Here is a 17,688-nt window from a genome sequence, read left to right on the forward strand (position 1 = left end):
TCAAAAAAATAACTTACCTCCTACAAGATTCTGCCTTTCACTAAGTTTGAGTGGCAGCAAAATGCCAAGTCCCACCTGGCCCTTAAGCAGTTCAGCCCATCCTTGCAAGGACTTGGCCACTTACTTCTGCCTGCATTGCCGTTCTCTCCCCATGAGCCTCAGGCTCTAAGCTCCCTCTTTGCCACAGCCTGACAAATCTAAGAGAGAATTCTACTTTTTTTGTAAAGTGCATATAATTTTCAATATGTAAATGGATTATTTATTAGTGCTCAATGTTATTGTTGTTAAAGGATTCATTCTAAAAAACAATGGGGATCTTCTTACTGAATTGCCTGTGGGGCATTAGGTGCAGGATTTCCTGCAAGGTAACACATGCAGAATGATTTTAAGAGCCAGTTTTAATATCTTCCTTTTCAACGTTTACAAAATGTAGTTCCTCCAACAATAGCCAATAATAAAGATGAACCAGAGGACCTCACTGCCCTTTTGGACACCTCTCTAAATATTGAATGTACTGCTACTGGAACCCCACCACCTCAGATAAACTGGCTAAAGAATGACCTTCCTCTGTCTGTCTCCTCCCAAATCAGGTTGCTGTCAGCTGGGCAAATTCTCAGGTTGGTTTTCATCTATTTTCACTAACTGAGATTTCTTTTTTTTTTTTTTTTTGCTATATCAGCATAATTCTGATAGTATTTTTGGAAGCAGGAACAAAATTTGATCCAAACCATGCCACAATAAAGATAAGGCATTTGATTTACATCTTCCTTAAACTTACTTTCTCTTTAGACTTATCCGAGTGCAGATATCTGATGCTGGTGTGTACACTTGTGTGGCATCTAACAGGGCTGGAGTGGACAACAAACATTACAACCTGCAAGTTTTTGGTGAGTTTCTCAAAAGGCTTTATGTAACAGATCTTATTTCTCATTTTCTTAAACTTTATGTTCAGTTTTCTTTCTCACCAACACCAAGTTGCAGACAACCTTAAGTATACCTTATATAGATAAACATAGGGAGACATTAGTGTGTCAATGTGTTCTCTTTTTTAATGGGAGGTGTTTGAACCTTAGAAGAGTTCTGACTTGAATTGGCACCCTTAATGTATTGCAGAGTCTTCTGAAAGCATAGTAATGTATCATCTCTAAATAAATTTTAACACTTGCTAAACGTGAACCTAAGTGGGGAAATGCAAAAGGGTAGCTGCCTTCCAACTTCTTTATATTCAGAATTACCACCTGGGCTGTGCTCTGTGTGAATCAAATCTTTGTTTCTTGGCAGTACCACCAAGCTTGGATAATGCGGGAGGAACAGAGGAGGTGACTGTAGTCAAAGGCAGCCCAGCATCAATGAAGTGTCTTACTGATGGCACTCCAGCACCTACTATGTCCTGGTTTAAAAATGGACATCCTTTAAGCCTTGGAGCTCACCTGACATCAAGTAACCAAGGAATGGTCCTTCATTTTGTAAAAGCAGAGACTGGTGACACAGGCAAATACACTTGTGTAGCATCCAATGAAGCTGGAGACAGCAGCAAGCATTTTTCCCTAAAAGTGCTGGGTGAGTGTTAACCTTTCAGATGAACAAAATACAGGCTGTAAATTAATATCTACTCAGGACAACAAATAAAAAGATCTCTAGAGATAATGAGTATTTTCAGGAAACATTCGCTGTGATAAAGAAGGGAATGGAAGATACCTAAAGATCTGTGACTATGTAATATAGTATATATTTTTCCCAACATTTCTGGAGTACTGAAATATGCTATAATTGATAATAACCTAGTTTGCAAAGCAATTTCTTTTAAATGGATAAGTTTGACTAGTAGCAATGCAGCTTGCCAGGATGATAACACAGCTGAAGATACAACAGCTAAAAGGCTAGTAAATATATTCAATGATAGATCCATTCTATGATTGTATGTTAGATATTCAGTGATATTATGTAGTATTTTTTACCTAAGGTTATGAAAATGTTTTATAATTATTAATTTCAACTCATAAAATATGCAAATTAATAGAGACAGACAGAGATTGTGGGATACTGGTGAGTTCATGACAGAGTCAGAAATAATAGTAAGGTAGACTAATTCTGGAAACTCTAGCCACAAGTCTGTCTGTAATGTCTTATAGGCTTTTTGAGTCAACAAAGGACTCCCAGTGTTTTTGTTTCTGCAGAGCCACCTCACATCAACGGTTCAGATATACCAGAAGAGCTCTCTGTCATTGTTAACAACCCTCTTGAACTTCCCTGCATCTCTTCTGGCATTCCGGTCCCCAAAATCTCCTGGATGAAGGATGGACGTCCACTTCCACAGAATGACAATGTTCATGTCCTAAGAGAAGTCCTTCGAATAAGTAGTGCTCAGGTAGAGCAAACCTCAGTTTTGCAAACCCTAGAGAAGTGCACAGAACTGCTTGCTTTTAGAACCATCCTAAGAGATGTCCTAAAAGCCTTTATAAAGTCACCCACCTGCATTTGCAGTTCAAGAAGATATTTTTCAAACCTTACCTTGAGTTTCCTTTACAGAACAAGCAGCAGTGTTACAGACTGAGAATCAACAAGCACTTCTGCCTCTTCTGAGCATTGTTGTTTCAAGTTCTTTTCAGAGTTCTGTAATCTTTTTCTTGATTGGTATTTGTTTTTACAAAGCAGAGCAATCAATTCCAGGACTCGTGTTTTCTATGAGTTACTTCTGGTTTTAGTCTGTCTGGAGTCCCTTCTTGTTCATTTTCTCCCTATTTGACTCTTGCTACTAACTCTTGCTTCTTTCGTGTTTTATGTCTCCTCCTCAACCTTTTTTCTCTTTCCATTAGCTTGGATTTTCCTAATGTCCATCTGCTGCTCACATGTATAAACCATAGATTACATAGAAAAGCTGCATTTGCAGTCACCTGCATGCAGTTGATCAAAAAACAAGTAAAGGAAATAGATAGACTTTCAGGTGAATTCTGGCAATAAGAGAGTCCAGGGAAAAAGAATCTTCAAAACCCTGCACCACTAAACTAAAGCCGTGTTGAGTTGTGGACAGCCAACCTGAAGCTCACCAATCAGACATGGGACAGGACTTGGAACCAAGTGCTGCTGGTCCTGTTTGTAAAGTAAACACTGCTTGTCTTTACAATGAAGAGTTTACAGAAAGGAGAAAGCACAAAGGTATTAATGAGTATATGTGCACAAAAAGATTGTCTTAATACCCAGATGTGACCCTTGCTTAGATGGATACCTGTAGCCAACTACACACACATTGATTACCTGTTGCAAAAAATATGACAAAGAGAAGGTTTCTTGATGGAGATACATTATTCAGAGAGATTTTCTGGGGTCCTGCAGCTCCTCTACTATCTCTGTACAGTCCCACCGTGGTAAAATACAGAAGTTTTCAAGAACGTGATACATTTCTTTTTAGACATTCTTTATTGTGCTTGTGTTCAAGTGCTGCCTGTTACGTGTTGTTGCCCCTGTTTGTATTTTCATGTTTGGAATTGTATTTGTTTTTCTGAATTGTTTCCATATCCTGAGATTTCTGCTGATGTTGTTTGTGTGTTCCCAGGTGGAGGACACAGGCCGATACACGTGTTTGGCATCTAGCCCAGCAGGAGATGATGATAAGGAATATTTAGTAAGAGTACATGGTAAGTTCACTTTAGGATAAAAACCCTGATTTCTTCAAAGTGTAAACTACTAAAGTGCCCATCAGTTTCTCATTTAACATATTGCTAAAGAAAAAGATTACATGTTTTCAGAAAGTGAAAAATGCACCATATGATCATCATCAATGTTTCTGAATGAGGGTAGCTATTCTGAACCTCGTAACAATTAAAAGGGAAGGTTCCACCCAATGAAACTGATTTCTGCTGTAATTCCAAGTCTTACCTTTTGAATATCTTGAAGTTTCTAGATAGTGGTATTGAGTTTATTGTGCTTTCTGAAAGAGGATGTGAAGTAGACCAGTATCTGTGATCATCCTAGTTTTTCAGTAGCAGAAGGTAAGAAATGTATTTAGCAATTAATACATAACATGTAATGACAGCAGAAGTAGTATAAATGAGACTTCTGCAGTTCTACAATATGCCTTGGGTTACTTCTTGAAGATTATAGCTCCCATGTTTATTGATGAACAGCTTATGGAACTTGATCTATGATCTGTCTGTCTTAAATGCTGGTACCGTCCCTGGGAACGGACCTTGATTTGTGTCATGGCAATTTCCAGTGTGAGACTTAGGTTCACCAGTCAACCAAATGTGATTATCTTTAACCTAGGTATTGTAAAGTAAAACTAACTAATGATACTGGAACAAATTGGAAATATTCAATGAATCATTTTAATGGTAGCTCATACGTGTGAGGTTTAGTTTTTTCTTCATTTCTTCCTACAGTTCCTCCTAACATTGCTGGTACAAGTGGTCCACAGGACTTCACTGTGTTGCAGAACAGACAAGTTATACTGGAATGCAAGTCAGATGCTGTGCCTCCTCCAACAATCTCATGGCTTAAAAATGGAGAAGTTTTAGAGGTATATAGCAGTTGGGTTATTTGTACTACTCATTTGCTCCTTCTGTTTTTTGCACACAGTGCTTGAGAGTTCCTTATCCTGCTCACTTGCCCTTGCACTGCAGTCCAAGTTTTGGTGCCTTGAATTTAAGAGAAGCTGAGTAGCCCCAGTACAAATATAGTTAGTCCTAAATGAGTACCTGAAGCTAGTAAGCATGTGAAGTGGCCATCCCGCTGTTACTTGTTCTTTTTTCCTTTAGGGGGATCCCTTGCTCCTCCTGGATCCTCTGAACAATGCTAGAAGCCTTCGGTATACTCCTGAATGGCTTCCCAGGAAAGGTAGCTGAGAAAAGACTACACTATATATTTCCTTTGGGTATATTATGAATCCTCCTATTCTAGTAGCATTTAGAAAGGAATTTAAATTCTTTACAATGGAAAAAGAAAGAAAAGAAAATGGGGTGCTAATTACCACAGTTTTGGGTCAAATATTTTCACTCAGAATTCCATGTAGCATCATGTTAAGGCATTGAGTCTTTACTGTTTAGAGACAATTAGCATGATGAGGAAGGTTTATACAGAAAGAATTTCTTACTTCCCTGCTTTTTCGCTGGAATCACTCAGAAACAAGATGCTTTCCAGCTGAACCATTTTAGTTCAGTTATTAATTGAACTTAATTGTTAATTTTCCCTCAGTTGATCTTTATTCATGAATATAGAGGAAACAAATTCAGCTTATGGATTGTGTCTCTCTTAACTATAGCTCAACAGTAGTTGTCACCCAAAGTTCTGCACATTTGCTTTCTTTCTGACGTGCTATTGCTCAGACACTCTGTTATCAATTTAGAAGAATGAAATGTTATTGGAAGACAAAAGAATATGGGGAGTAATCATGTCTTACAAAGTGCTACTGGGGAGTGTTACCTTGAACATAGCAGGAGAACTGTCTAGAAACAAATTTAACAGAAACTTTCTCCTGAATGGTGAAGTTTTTAATTAGGTTGTGATTTTTTTTTTAAATGAAAGCAGGGTTGAACAAGGCTTGAAAGTGAAGTATATGAATACTTTTTGCCTCAGTCTTCCTTGGAAAGCTTGTGTTTTAAAAGCAATACTTAGCAAAAACAAACCATTAGAGGAAGCCTCTGTTACAAGTATTTGCCAAAAATAAAGCAGTAGAGGAACACTGTGACACACATAGATACTCAGCTGATAACCTGGGAATTAACTTCTGTAGTATTAGTTCTCCTCATGAATTCATGTCAGCATGTGAGGGCTGAGGCATCTTGGTTGTGTGGTATGGCCAATCCCCTGCCTTTTGTAAGGAATTTTAGTCTCTAGATTTAACTCTCCTACATCACTAAATTTAAGTTAGAAATTTAGTTCAGACATGGCTCTTCTAATTTTTCACCTGTACTTTAAGTAGCAGACTTAAGTTTATTCTGTTCCTGACTGTCCTTTTCATTCTTCAGCTTAGCTTATATAACTACGTACACATTAGTGTCTTCCTGGATGTCTGGTTGGTTTCTCAACCTCAAAGAAATGTGATAGCCTACTAAGGAGCTTGGAAAGAACTCTCTTTGGATGTGGACAGAGAAGTGCTCTGTGGCATATCATCCTCCTTATCTTGGAAAAAATGAGGTTTCATGGTGACAAGAGTGGCATGGAAAAAGTCAGATTCTCAAGCGGAAGTGTTATTTCAATTTGCTGCTTTTTGTGAAACAGACTTGTAGTAGAGGATGTCCTTCCTCCTGGTTTTATTGCCTCCTGCTGTGCAGACTTGGAGGTTTACTCTAGACCTCTGTGTGCTTAATGATGTAATTGTGAAGCACCCTCATTTTTGGTAGCAGAACTATAGAAAAATCTAGCCTGTAGCACCTTTGGAGTCCATGCACTCTTCATTGATTTGGAAATGCACATTAATTGTTAAGAAGAGAAGTAGAGTAGGAGCGTCTTGACTTAGTCTGTGTTTATTTAAACACTGAAAGAATTACTAAATTTGTACTTTTTCAAAGATAGCTTTTCTGACATCCATTGAGCAGAACATAAGAGTTAAATGATAGCTTCATTGCCTGTCTTTGTCATCTGTATGCCTCTGTGTTTAAAAACTGTAGCATAAGCTCTATGCTCAACAGGAAATACCAGTTATTACCCCAAATCTGACGGTCTGTAATCCACTCTGGTGACAAATTGTTTCACCTGTGAGGCTTCAGCACAGCTGTTTGTGCTGTATTGGTAGAGCTGCTAAGTTGGAGTCTGGTATAGGAACAGCATACCCAGGTAGAACCAGAGTAGTTACACCTCTTTGTTGTAGTTGCTGTTCTCAGATCTTCTAACCAATCGAGTAGATGGGAATGTCAGCTTTCAACTTCATCCAAAGTGTGGGTAGCACATACTGGAAAAGTTTGCGTCTCTTGTCTTTTTCTACTGTTTTCTATTGAGTTAGGTTTTTGAACACTTGTGGTCAATATTGCTGTCGGTCATTCATGCAGATATGAGTGAGACTGGTTGTGGTAAAATACCTTTGACTGCAAATGGCTGCCTACCAGGTGCTGTGGTGTCGTCATTAAGCTGAAAGGAGTGGTATCCTTATATTCAGAAATGCTATCTAGTAAACTTGCTGGCTAGTAAATTAAGTAGGCTAAGTTTGTACTGGCTCTCACCTGATCAAGACTGTCATGTCTTAAGAACAGTGTAAAGAAACTTGTATTTCTTCTGCTTTAGTGTGCATGGATTTTCAACAAAATTAATAAAATTCATTGCATGCTATCAACTGCCCCGTTCCATTAAAACTCAAAGGACCTTTGTCTGTGTAACCCCAAAAAAGCTGTCTTATTCAGGCACAAGTCCTAGTAGAAGTTTCAAGGGAGAACCGTTAAGCAGTAACAATTTTTTAGAACTTTGTTTACATCTGTGAAGATAACAGGTTAAACAAAGTTAAGCCAGCAATGAATCTAATCCCTGGTTTATCTTTGGCCTTTTTTCATGGCTGTTAATACTCTGAAGCTCTATCACCAGAGAGAGAGCAATGGTGAAGTTAAATTTGTCAAACTCTCTCTCTCTTTCCCCTTAGGGAACTCCTCGAGTTCGAATCCTGTCCAATGGGCGCTACCTGCAGATCAATAATGCCGACCTCAGCGATACAGCAAGCTATACGTGTGTGGCAAGCAATGTCGCAGGAAAAATGACCAGGGAGTTCCTGCTGACAGTACATGGTAAAATTGCAGATGCAGCCCTGTGCTTTTTGATCTTTGTGTGGTATTTCTGCAGGAGTTCAAACAGCAAGAAAGAAGCAGTAGTAGTCTCTTTCTAGGCAAGTGTTGGCCACTTTAGGCTGTGTCTAAACTGTGGGACCGTGTATATTACCTCATATGTGCCTCCTGCTGGGAACACAGTTGTCCTCCATGCTAAAGGGACCTGGTGGGGACTGGCCAGGACTTACTCTCCATCTGCCCATGCTGCTTCTTCACAAAGGCTGCTGTGCCTCTACCCGTCATCCTGATACAGAGCCAGGCTACATCCAGAATAAACACTCAGATCCAAGACTGGGAAATGCTCTTGGACAAATTTAGAGAAGCTCTTAAAAGCCTTTCACTGACTAGTCCCTTGGTGTACTAGGTTTCATAGCTGACTTGGCCACCGGTTTTGCAAGTTATTTGAAAACTCGGGCTTGTTCTTTGCACTTGTCAGCAGGAGATAGTAGGCTTGGAGAGCCTTATACATCTCCATACTTGTCCTGTACTACCACAGGCCTCAGTTTCATTTTAAACCTATTTATTATCTCACCTCTAGCACTGTGAGAAGCTATTCTATTCTCACACTTGGGTGATAAGGAGCTTTTTTCCTTTTCCTATTTTATTCACAACCCAATTCACAAGTAACTGCATTAAAGTTTATTTCCTCAACAACTGTTGTTACTGATCCAAATAAAATTCTTTTTCTCCTTAATTTATGGTTAGGAGGCAAGGATATAACCACAGACTTATTTAGTTGAATTAAATATGCTGAGTCTTCGACTGTTTTAACTAGATGATAACCTTTGCAGTAACTTGCAAAGATGATCTTTACACTGCATTTCAGACAAACTTTTTTTCATTCCCTACTATGTCATACAATTACCCTGCACTACACAAAATGGTAAGAAACTTGTTTCTGTCTTTGTGGTGATTCTCATCCCTGTTACTGCATCTGTTTTCATGTGTTTAGTTTCAGTCTTTGCAATGTCAAGGGTTTGGTTTTTTTCTTTCATTATCAGTGATTTTTCTCTTTACAGTGACTCCTACAATCCAAAGCAGTCCTCAGGCTGTTCTTGTCCACGTAAATGCCTCTGCCATTCTGGAGTGTGTTGCAGAAGGAGTACCAAGACCAAGAATCATATGGAGGAAGGACGGAGCTCTTTTTACTGGAAACAATACAAGGTATTGTCCAGAAGTCAGCACTCTTTTTCTTGAAGAATGTATTAATTACAGAAAGCTAATTAGACATCTCAGACTTTCAAATTAGTTTTGTTTTCACAGATCAGAACTAGTATTTTTACTATCATCTCAAATAGGCCCAAATGTGGAAAATAGGGTGACAATAAATACAAAGAAGTTATTCTGAAAAGTAGCAGTGCCAAAGGTTTCATCCTTTTGTTGTTTAGGAAGACAAAACACTCCTTTGTCAAATGTAATAATCTGATATTAAAGATGTTGAACAGTAAATATGGAAGATTTGGGTTTTTTTTTTTCTATGTATATGGAATTTGGGTATGAAGACAAGCAATTTCATGCAGACTAAGAGCTACTTGAGTGTACTCTGTAGCTTCTAATATATGAAACTTTCTACACATGTTCCAGTATCAACTTTTATTGTAGTGAATGGTTTCTATCTTCTGATTGTTTTATGGAGAAATAGTTTAGCAATTTTAAAAACCAAGGAAATGCTAAAGGTTTCAGTTATATTTCAAAGAAAAAAGGGACATGTACAAGCACCAGTTAGGGTTTTTTAAGGTGAAATGAGAAAATATAAAAAAGGGCTTTGGGATATTTTCTGAAAGTTTGTCATCATTTATGTGAAGTCATTGTCAGCTCGATTTCATAATTTCTCTGGAAAATGGACATGCTGGGAAAGAGTGAAGTCAGAACAAATGCAATAAATGAGAAAGCTCTATGTGCCCAAACGAAGACAGCACACATTTAGGGTATTTGTTGTGCACTCTGAGTCATCTTTTCCTTCTGTACTAGCTTATGGTTCTATGATTGGACACAAAAAACCATTTCTGGCTTTGTTTCAGATTCTCCATGTTGGAGGATGGATCTCTACACATCCACTCAGCACATGTTACTGACACAGGAAGATATGTGTGTATGGCAACTAATGCAGCTGGCACTGAACGCAAGAGAATCGATCTGCAGGTTCTTGGTAAAGTTTTGGGTTTAGATAAACATATGTGTTCTTACAAGTCTAAAGTCTAGTTATATTGGGGTTTTTTTGTTCTGCCAAATCCAGTTTTAAGTTTGGCTCATTTTTAGCTGCTCTGGTTGAAAAAAAGAAAAGAAAACGAAGAAAAAATTTGAAGCCTTAGAAGTACAACTCAAATGTTCATGAAAAGAATATATTTATTCCTTGTGCACTGGAATTAGAAAGACTTGACACATCCCATGCTTCATGTTTAGTGAATTTACTACTGTCTAGTTCCTCTTTATAAAAATCAAGTAAATGTACTCAGGCAGTTCAGTTCTCTATGAGAGTGGTTGTGTGGGTGTATGATTCGAATTGCTCTGAGTAATTAGAGTTTTTGTCCTTAGTTCCTCCAACTATTTCTCCTGGACCTACAAATATTACAGTTACTGTAAATGTGCAGACCACTTTGCCTTGTGAAACCACTGGAATTCCTAGACCAGCAATTAGCTGGAAAAAGAATGGGCATCTGCTTAGTGTTGAACAGAACCAGAATATGTACAGGTAAGAGATGTTTTCTTCTCTGGGTTTAAAGTTTTCAGGGATAATTTTGACATTCTAAAAATGTAGTCATGCTTAAATGTGATCTTGTACAGCCTGCAAATTTGGTGATCTGATTACCTGAGAAAAAAAAGAAATAACGGCTTTTACTTTATTCTCTTTTCTTTTTTCAGGCTTCTGTCTTCAGGTTCCTTAGTAATCATTTCTCCCACTGTGGATGACACTGCTGTCTATGAGTGCTCTGTGTCAAATGATGCAGGAGAAGATCAAAGAGCAGTTGAACTCACTGTCCAAGGTAGAGGAGATATTGCTATTAGACGTGTATGGCACCCAGAATTTCTTTGGCATGTTCTAACGTTGATATGATAAGGTTATACAATTATTTTGTGATTCTGATAACTGTAAATCTCTCTTATTCCCAAGAAATGTAAGTTATTTTCAAGAATTCATAAAAGTGAAAATTGGCAGGTAACCTTTACACTGGTCTTCATTTTTAGTGCCCCCATCCATAGCAGATGAAGCCACAGACCTTTTGGTAACAAAGCTGTCTCCAGTAGTAATTTCCTGCACTGCATCAGGGGTTCCCACCCCCTCGGTTCATTGGACCAAAAATGGCATCAAGATGCCTCCCAGAGGAGATGGCTACAGAATTCTCTCTTCAGGTACTGTGTGACAAATTCAGCTGCAGAAAATCAATGAAAGTATGCAGTTGTGCACATGTGGAAGTAATTAATTAGATAAACGCAAACAACCCCTCTCCAATTTCTTACAATGAAAACAGGGTCACTGTAGGAGAGTTTTCCTGTGAATGCATCATAGTGCAGCATGTTGTGATGCTATGTCTCTGCCACAGGTGCTGTGGACATCCCTGCTGCTCAACTGGCCCATGCAGGCCGCTATACCTGCGTGGCCCGGAACGCCGCTGGCTCGGCACACAGACACGTCACCCTTCACGTGCAGGGTAAGAGGGCAGGAAATGTTGTCCATTTATTACATGTGTGTGCTGCAGAATAATGGGGAGGCCCAAGGGGGCTGGCACATGTAGTGTCTTGCTCAGCTAAATTTGCTTATGGATGCACTTCTTATTCAGTCACTGCTCTTCATGGTATAACTGTGGGACTTGTCATATTCTATAGCACTACTTGTGCTGAGCATGTTGCTTTTAAGAGCACTTGCACTGAGCTCTTCATAAGGATGTCAGGATACAGCCATTGCTGGTTCAGCCTCCTCAGACTCAGATTGTATGTTTTTAGTATCTTGTATTCTTTCTAGCTTTGAAGGTTAAACCTATTGCATTTTCCTTTTTATTTCCTTCCACAGAGCCCCCAGTTATCCAGGCTCAGCCAGGGGCACTGGATGTCATTGTGAACAACCCCATTCTACTTCCCTGTGAGGCAACGGGTACACCTCGCCCCATAATAACGTGGCAAAAGGAGGGCATCAATGTAATCACAACAGGTATCCTCTGAAAGCCTTTAACTCCAACCTACTTGCTGTGATTCAGAAACTTAGTTTCTCTTTTCTGAACATTCAGACTTACCTATTTATTTAAAAATAACAAAAGAACCCAAACACAGAAGTGCATACTTTGCTTTATGTTTGTTTTAGGCAACAGTTACATGGTTCTTCCAAGTGGCAGTTTACAGATTGCAAAATCAACTGTTGAAGATGCTGGCACTTACATATGTGTTGCTCAAAATCCAGCTGGCACTGCTCTGGGGAAGATTAAACTGAAAGTTCAAGGTACATCATCTTTTAAACTCTTGTAGTGATTTACAGATAAAAAATTTGTTCATGCTTTCTGTTAGTCAAAAAACAATTCTGAGCACCGGAAATGGACCTAATACTTTCCTGTTTGATGTGATGCTGAGTAGAGCCCAGGAGGATCATTGCCTTTAGTTGTCTATCTACTTCAAGATCAAAATATGCTTTTAGCATTATTTTCATGAAGAACTGAAGTGTTCTGTGCTTCTTACATCATCTAATTATTTTAAAAATTTTCTTAATTCTTTTCAGTTCCTCCTGTTATCAAATCCCATCACAAGGAATATGTTGTCCACGTTGATCAATCTGTCACTCTGCAATGTGAGGCTGAAGGCTACCCTGGACCAGAGGTCAGCTGGCATAAGGATGGACAGCAAATAACGGAGTCCATTAGAAGAAGAATCCTTAGCAGTGGTGCTCTGCAGATGGTGTTTGTACAGCCCAGTGATGCTGGTCATTACACCTGTATAGCAACAAACCTGGCAGGGTCCAGCACTTCCAACATGGAACTTGCTGTCCACAGTAAGTGGGAGTGTACAGGAATAATGTGCATTATCACAGCATGACCTTGTGGAGGGTGAGGAGCTAGGGTGTATGGGAGTTGCTTGAATTTAAGAGGGACATTACAGAATCATGGAATGGTTGGGGTTGGAAGGGACCTCTAGAGATCACTTAGTCCAACTCTCCTACTAGGGCAGGTTCCTGTGGATTAGGTTGCACAGGAACACATCCAGACAGGTTTGAAAACCTCCAGAGAAGGAGACTCCACACCCTCCCTGGGCAGCCTGTGCCAGGGTTTCCTCACCTGAACAGCGAAGTTTTTTCTCATGTTCAAGTGGAACTTCTGTGTTCCAACTTGTGCCCATTACCCCTTGTTCTGTCACTGGGCGCCACAGAAAAAAACACTGGCCTTATCCTCTCAACATTTGTCCTTTAGGTATTTATGAGCATTGATGAGGTCCCTTCTCCAGGCTAAACAGCCCCAGGTCTCCTAGCCTTTCTTCCTAAGAAAGATGTTCCAGTCCCCTAATTATCTTTGTAACTCTTCACTGGACTGTCTCCAGCAATTCTTTGTCTCTTTAACTAGGGAGCCCAGAACTTGGTTTGTACTTTTGACAAGTATTTCACACATTTTCTCTGGCATGCTTACTGGTGGTTATTGATGGAGACAAGAAACAATACAGAAGATCTAGGCAATGGTTTCCTCAGTACAGTATTGTATTCTTTTACAGTAGTGCTTGGGCGATAGGACTCAATGTTTTTAATAAACCTTCTCACAGTTCCACCCAAGATTCGCCGTACGGATGCACAGTACACAGTCACAGAGGACTCTCAGGCAGTTCTGTCCTGTGTGGCTGATGGGATTCCAACTCCAACAATAAACTGGAAGAAGGACAATATGCTGTTAACAGAGATGATAGGAAAATACCAGGCCGTGCCAGATGGAGACCTCATTTTGGACAATGTTGTTGTAAGTTCACTAAATCTAAGCCATGTCTTGACAGGTTTGGCAGTAATAAGACCTCACTTCTCTTAGTTTTCACCCACTTCTGGATTTGTTATTGTTTTATTTTGTTTTCTTAATGTTCCAAAGTCTTTATAAATGTTTCATTTTCCACTGAGGAGCAAAAATCTGTGATGAATTTGTAATGGTACATTCTCAGGAAGAACAAAATGACAAGTAGGTCATCTTTCATATTTAGGGGAAAGAAAGAGTTCAGATGAGCTTTTCTGCTCATCTGCAAACTTTTGAAATTTCTTACCATCACAAGTGGTATTGTTGTGCAGGATATATCACAGCTGAAATTTCCCCAACACACTTTCTTTCAGCCTGAAGATTCTGGCAGTTACACATGTATTGCTAACAATGCTGCAGGAGAAGACACACACACTGTCACCCTGATAGTTCATGTACTTCCAGCTTTTACTGAACTTCCTGGAGATGTAGCTTTGACCAAAGGAGAACAGCTCAGATTAACTTGCAGAGCAACTGGGATACCTGTACCCAAAATAACATGGACCTTTAACAATAACATCATTCCAGGTGGGTAGCACCGGCTCTTCCTGGCAGTTCATCTCTAGAGTTGTTCTCCCTCACGCAACATTGCAGTTAGTTTAGGATAGGAAGAAGAAAAATCTAGAGAGACAAACTTGTTAGGCAGTAATTGTGTGAGAAATATCTTTAGTGTTATGCAAATGTGTCATTAAATTATCTCCAAGACAAAACTGTAAGGAATATAATTAAGAAATTGTTCCTCCTCTTTAGCAAATACTGTAAGGTATTAAAAACATTCATTATCTGATAAAATTTTTTCAGCATCCAACAACTAATGCTGTTTCTGTTAAATACAGAGAAAACCTCAGCAGTTCATAGAATGCAGATGCACAAAGCTCAAAATGAAGGGACAACTGAAGATGGTGGGCAAATGTCTCAGCAGTGACTATTCTATACATTTCTGAGGTGGCTCAGAAAAGAAATGGCACAGTGCCATTCAGCTGTGTTGATGATCAGCACTATAATTCAAACAGTCTTACAACACACTTGCTGCTGAGATGTAGATGTTTAAAATCATTGAAGTAATCCTTTACTGTGTGTTCCCCCTTCAGCACAATACGATGATGTAAATGGACACAGCGAACTCGTTATCGAAAGAGTATCTAAAGATGACTCTGGTACCTATGTATGCACAGCAGAAAACACAGTTGGCTCAATCAAAGCTATTGGCTTTGTCTATGTCAAAGGTATGTAAAATAACAGGAGTTGTGGGCACCATCAGCCATCTGCTTTTATAGTAGAACCCTAGACTGGTCTGGGTTGTAAGGGACCTTGAAGTTCATGTCATTCTAACCCCCTCAGCCATGGGCAGAGGCACCTCCCACCAGAACAGGTTGCTCAAAGCGCAATCTAACCTAGCCTTGAATATTTTGAGGGATGGAACAGCTATAACACTCTGGGCAACCTGTGTCAATGCCTCGTCACCCTCACAGGGAATAACTTCTTCCTTATGTCTAATCTAAATCCACCTTTATTCAGTTTAAAACTATTAGTCCCCTATATTTCATACTTCATCTGTGGCTACATGGGAAGAATGGAAACAGGTTGAAATTATGCTTCAAAACATCAGAGAGGTATAATCCCTCCCAGCAATTTCATTAAAGACATTTTATTTTGACTCTGCTGTTTCTCTACCATAACTTGGTTTTTCAGAGCCTCCAGTCTTCAAAGGGGATTACCATTCTAGCCGAATTGAGCCCTTGGGTGGCAATGCTATGTTGAATTGTGAAGTTGGAGGAGATCCACCTCCAACCATCCAGTGGAGCAAGAAAGGAGTTGGCGTGCAGATTAGCAACAGGATCCGGCAGCTTAACAATGGTTCTCTTGCGATCTACGGCACTGTAGTGAGTCATTGCTCTGTCAGATGTGTTTCTGCCTTGTACTTGATGAATCAAGGTATTCTAGAACATGTTTTGAAAGAGTGAGGCTAGACATTTAGTCCACTTTTGCTTTTACCTTTAACAAATGTTGTTTTAATTCAGACTAGAATTATACTGAAATTATTGGGGAAAAAAAAAAACCAAAACCATAACAGAGGCCATCATTCCCTTTAATTATCAGGAGTAAATCTAACTGTTGGTGTGTGGAAATCCTGGTTATACTCAATTAAGCAGGACTTTTGCTTTTGATATTTCAGAAATTTGTAACATGAATGGCAAGACCTTTCCCCCAAACTGTTAACTCGCGTATGCAGTTTGAAATGGGGCTAAAAACAGTCGCTCCCTTGAGTTTAAGTTAAAAACAAAATAAATATTCTCAGCATTAAGAATTTGAAGGAAATAAAAATGGAATAATGAAAATAATTCACAATATCATTTTATTAAAGGCAAAATGTCGAGACAGTCTGGAATCCAAACAGTGTGCCTCTTAAGACCCAAGGCATGCTGTGATGTGTTGCAGAAAATGCACTTACAGTATAAATGCACTGTAAATAAGAAACCTTACTGACATCCACATCAACTGTTTGCTTTTATTCTTTAGAATGAGGATGCTGGGGACTACAAGTGTGTAGCTACTAATGATGCTGGTGCGGTGGAGCGCAGTCTGACTCTCACGCTTCAGAGTAAGACTCAAATGAGACATTTAATGCTGCTAGCTCAGAGCCATAACCTACCGTTGTATAGATGCATGCAGCTCCCACTGAAGCTTTGGAGGTTGGGCACTGTGCTGTAGGTTAGGATTAATTTAATCCTTCACCAGAAATATCTAAGAGTCTAGTCCAAGCTAGTGATTGAGGACAAAGAAGCATGTAGAGGGTGATATAACCTCATCTTAGAAATCGACTTACAGTGGGGAGAACCGCTCTCAGAAAGGGACAATTTCTCTTAGCTGACTAGAGAGGATGTCTGTACAACTGGGTTAGACTAGAGCCTTAACTTTTAAGCTAAGGAAGCTGTGGGAGGTGAATCCCAGCTTTCACTGGCAATATTTTATTTTTGGCAGGAATAAGATCTTAGAATTCTTTTTTCATTAGTGGTAGAATATCTGAACATCCCCTTTCCATTGCAGCCTCAAGCAGTATGGATCTGTTACTTAATATCTCACTTGCCTGTGGACATGATTAATAGCTTAATAGCATCTTCCCACAGGCAATAAAGAAGCTATATTCTCATATAGTCAGGTCTCAATCCCAACTTTGGTTCTCAGATTGCTACTTATTAAAAATAAGCTATCCTTGTCATTTTAACTTCCATATATTTTGACAATGGAAGATCAGCAACAGTCAAATAATCAAAGTAAACTGACTTTATTTTTTTCCCTTCATTCTGACCAGACATTTAATATTCAAAACAGTAGAACAAATCTGACTGTGTGCCTAAAGAACTTTTTTTCTTTCAGGTCCTCCAGTCTTTACTATTGAACCTGTAGAGACAGTTACTGAAGCCGGTGCCACAGCAATGCTGGACTGCCAGGCAAATGGAGAGCCCCCTCCAACCATCACGTGGTCCCGCCAAGGTCTCCCCGTTGTGAATGACAAGAGGGCTACTGTCCTGTCCAATGGCTCCTTGCAGATCATTGCAGCACGGAAGGAGGACACAGCTCAGTACGAGTGTGTAGCAAGGAACCTGATGGGATCTGTTCTTGTTAGAGTACCGCTGACTGTCCAGGGTAGGTGCACAAAATAAGAGGACAGTGACAATCAAGACTGGTAGATTGCAGCATTGGTTGGCATTAAATATGATGAAGGTCTTAAAGACCTCCAAGGAAGGAGACTCCACACCCTTCCTGGACAGCCTGTGTCAGTGCTCTGTCACCCTCACAGTAAAGAAGTTTTTTCTTATGTTTAAATGGAACTTTTTGTGTTCCAGATTTATCCCATTACCCCCTGTCCTGTTGCTAGATACCATACAAAAAAGAGATGCCCCAACCTCTGTTTAGATATTTGTAAATATTAATAAGCTCCCTCCTCGGTGTCCTCTTCTCTCGACTAAACA

General features: G+C 39.5%; 1 protein-coding gene across 1 annotated transcript in view; it reads left to right on the forward strand.

Annotated features, from left to right (window-relative positions):
* Positions 1-17,688, forward strand: part of HMCN1 (hemicentin 1) — a 187,720-nt gene that overhangs the window by 145,343 nt on the left and 24,689 nt on the right. Inside the window, exons 66-87 of the mRNA XM_062003248.1 lie at positions 434-617; positions 790-887; positions 1,282-1,560; positions 2,178-2,368; positions 3,554-3,635; positions 4,380-4,516; positions 7,565-7,706; positions 8,765-8,909; positions 9,767-9,894; positions 10,281-10,437; positions 10,608-10,729; positions 10,932-11,096; positions 11,288-11,395; positions 11,755-11,892; positions 12,043-12,177; positions 12,451-12,720; positions 13,479-13,669; positions 14,029-14,242; positions 14,806-14,940; positions 15,407-15,597; positions 16,235-16,316; positions 17,093-17,362. Coding sequence (XP_061859232.1) covers positions 434-617; positions 790-887; positions 1,282-1,560; positions 2,178-2,368; positions 3,554-3,635; positions 4,380-4,516; positions 7,565-7,706; positions 8,765-8,909; positions 9,767-9,894; positions 10,281-10,437; positions 10,608-10,729; positions 10,932-11,096; positions 11,288-11,395; positions 11,755-11,892; positions 12,043-12,177; positions 12,451-12,720; positions 13,479-13,669; positions 14,029-14,242; positions 14,806-14,940; positions 15,407-15,597; positions 16,235-16,316; positions 17,093-17,362 — 3,564 coding nt within the window. The remainder of the gene's footprint in view (positions 1-433; positions 618-789; positions 888-1,281; positions 1,561-2,177; positions 2,369-3,553; positions 3,636-4,379; positions 4,517-7,564; positions 7,707-8,764; positions 8,910-9,766; positions 9,895-10,280; positions 10,438-10,607; positions 10,730-10,931; positions 11,097-11,287; positions 11,396-11,754; positions 11,893-12,042; positions 12,178-12,450; positions 12,721-13,478; positions 13,670-14,028; positions 14,243-14,805; positions 14,941-15,406; positions 15,598-16,234; positions 16,317-17,092; positions 17,363-17,688) is intronic.

Source organism: Colius striatus, chromosome 10 (assembly GCF_028858725.1).
Source record: "Colius striatus isolate bColStr4 chromosome 10, bColStr4.1.hap1, whole genome shotgun sequence".
NCBI lineage: Eukaryota > Metazoa > Chordata > Aves > Coliiformes > Coliidae > Colius > Colius striatus.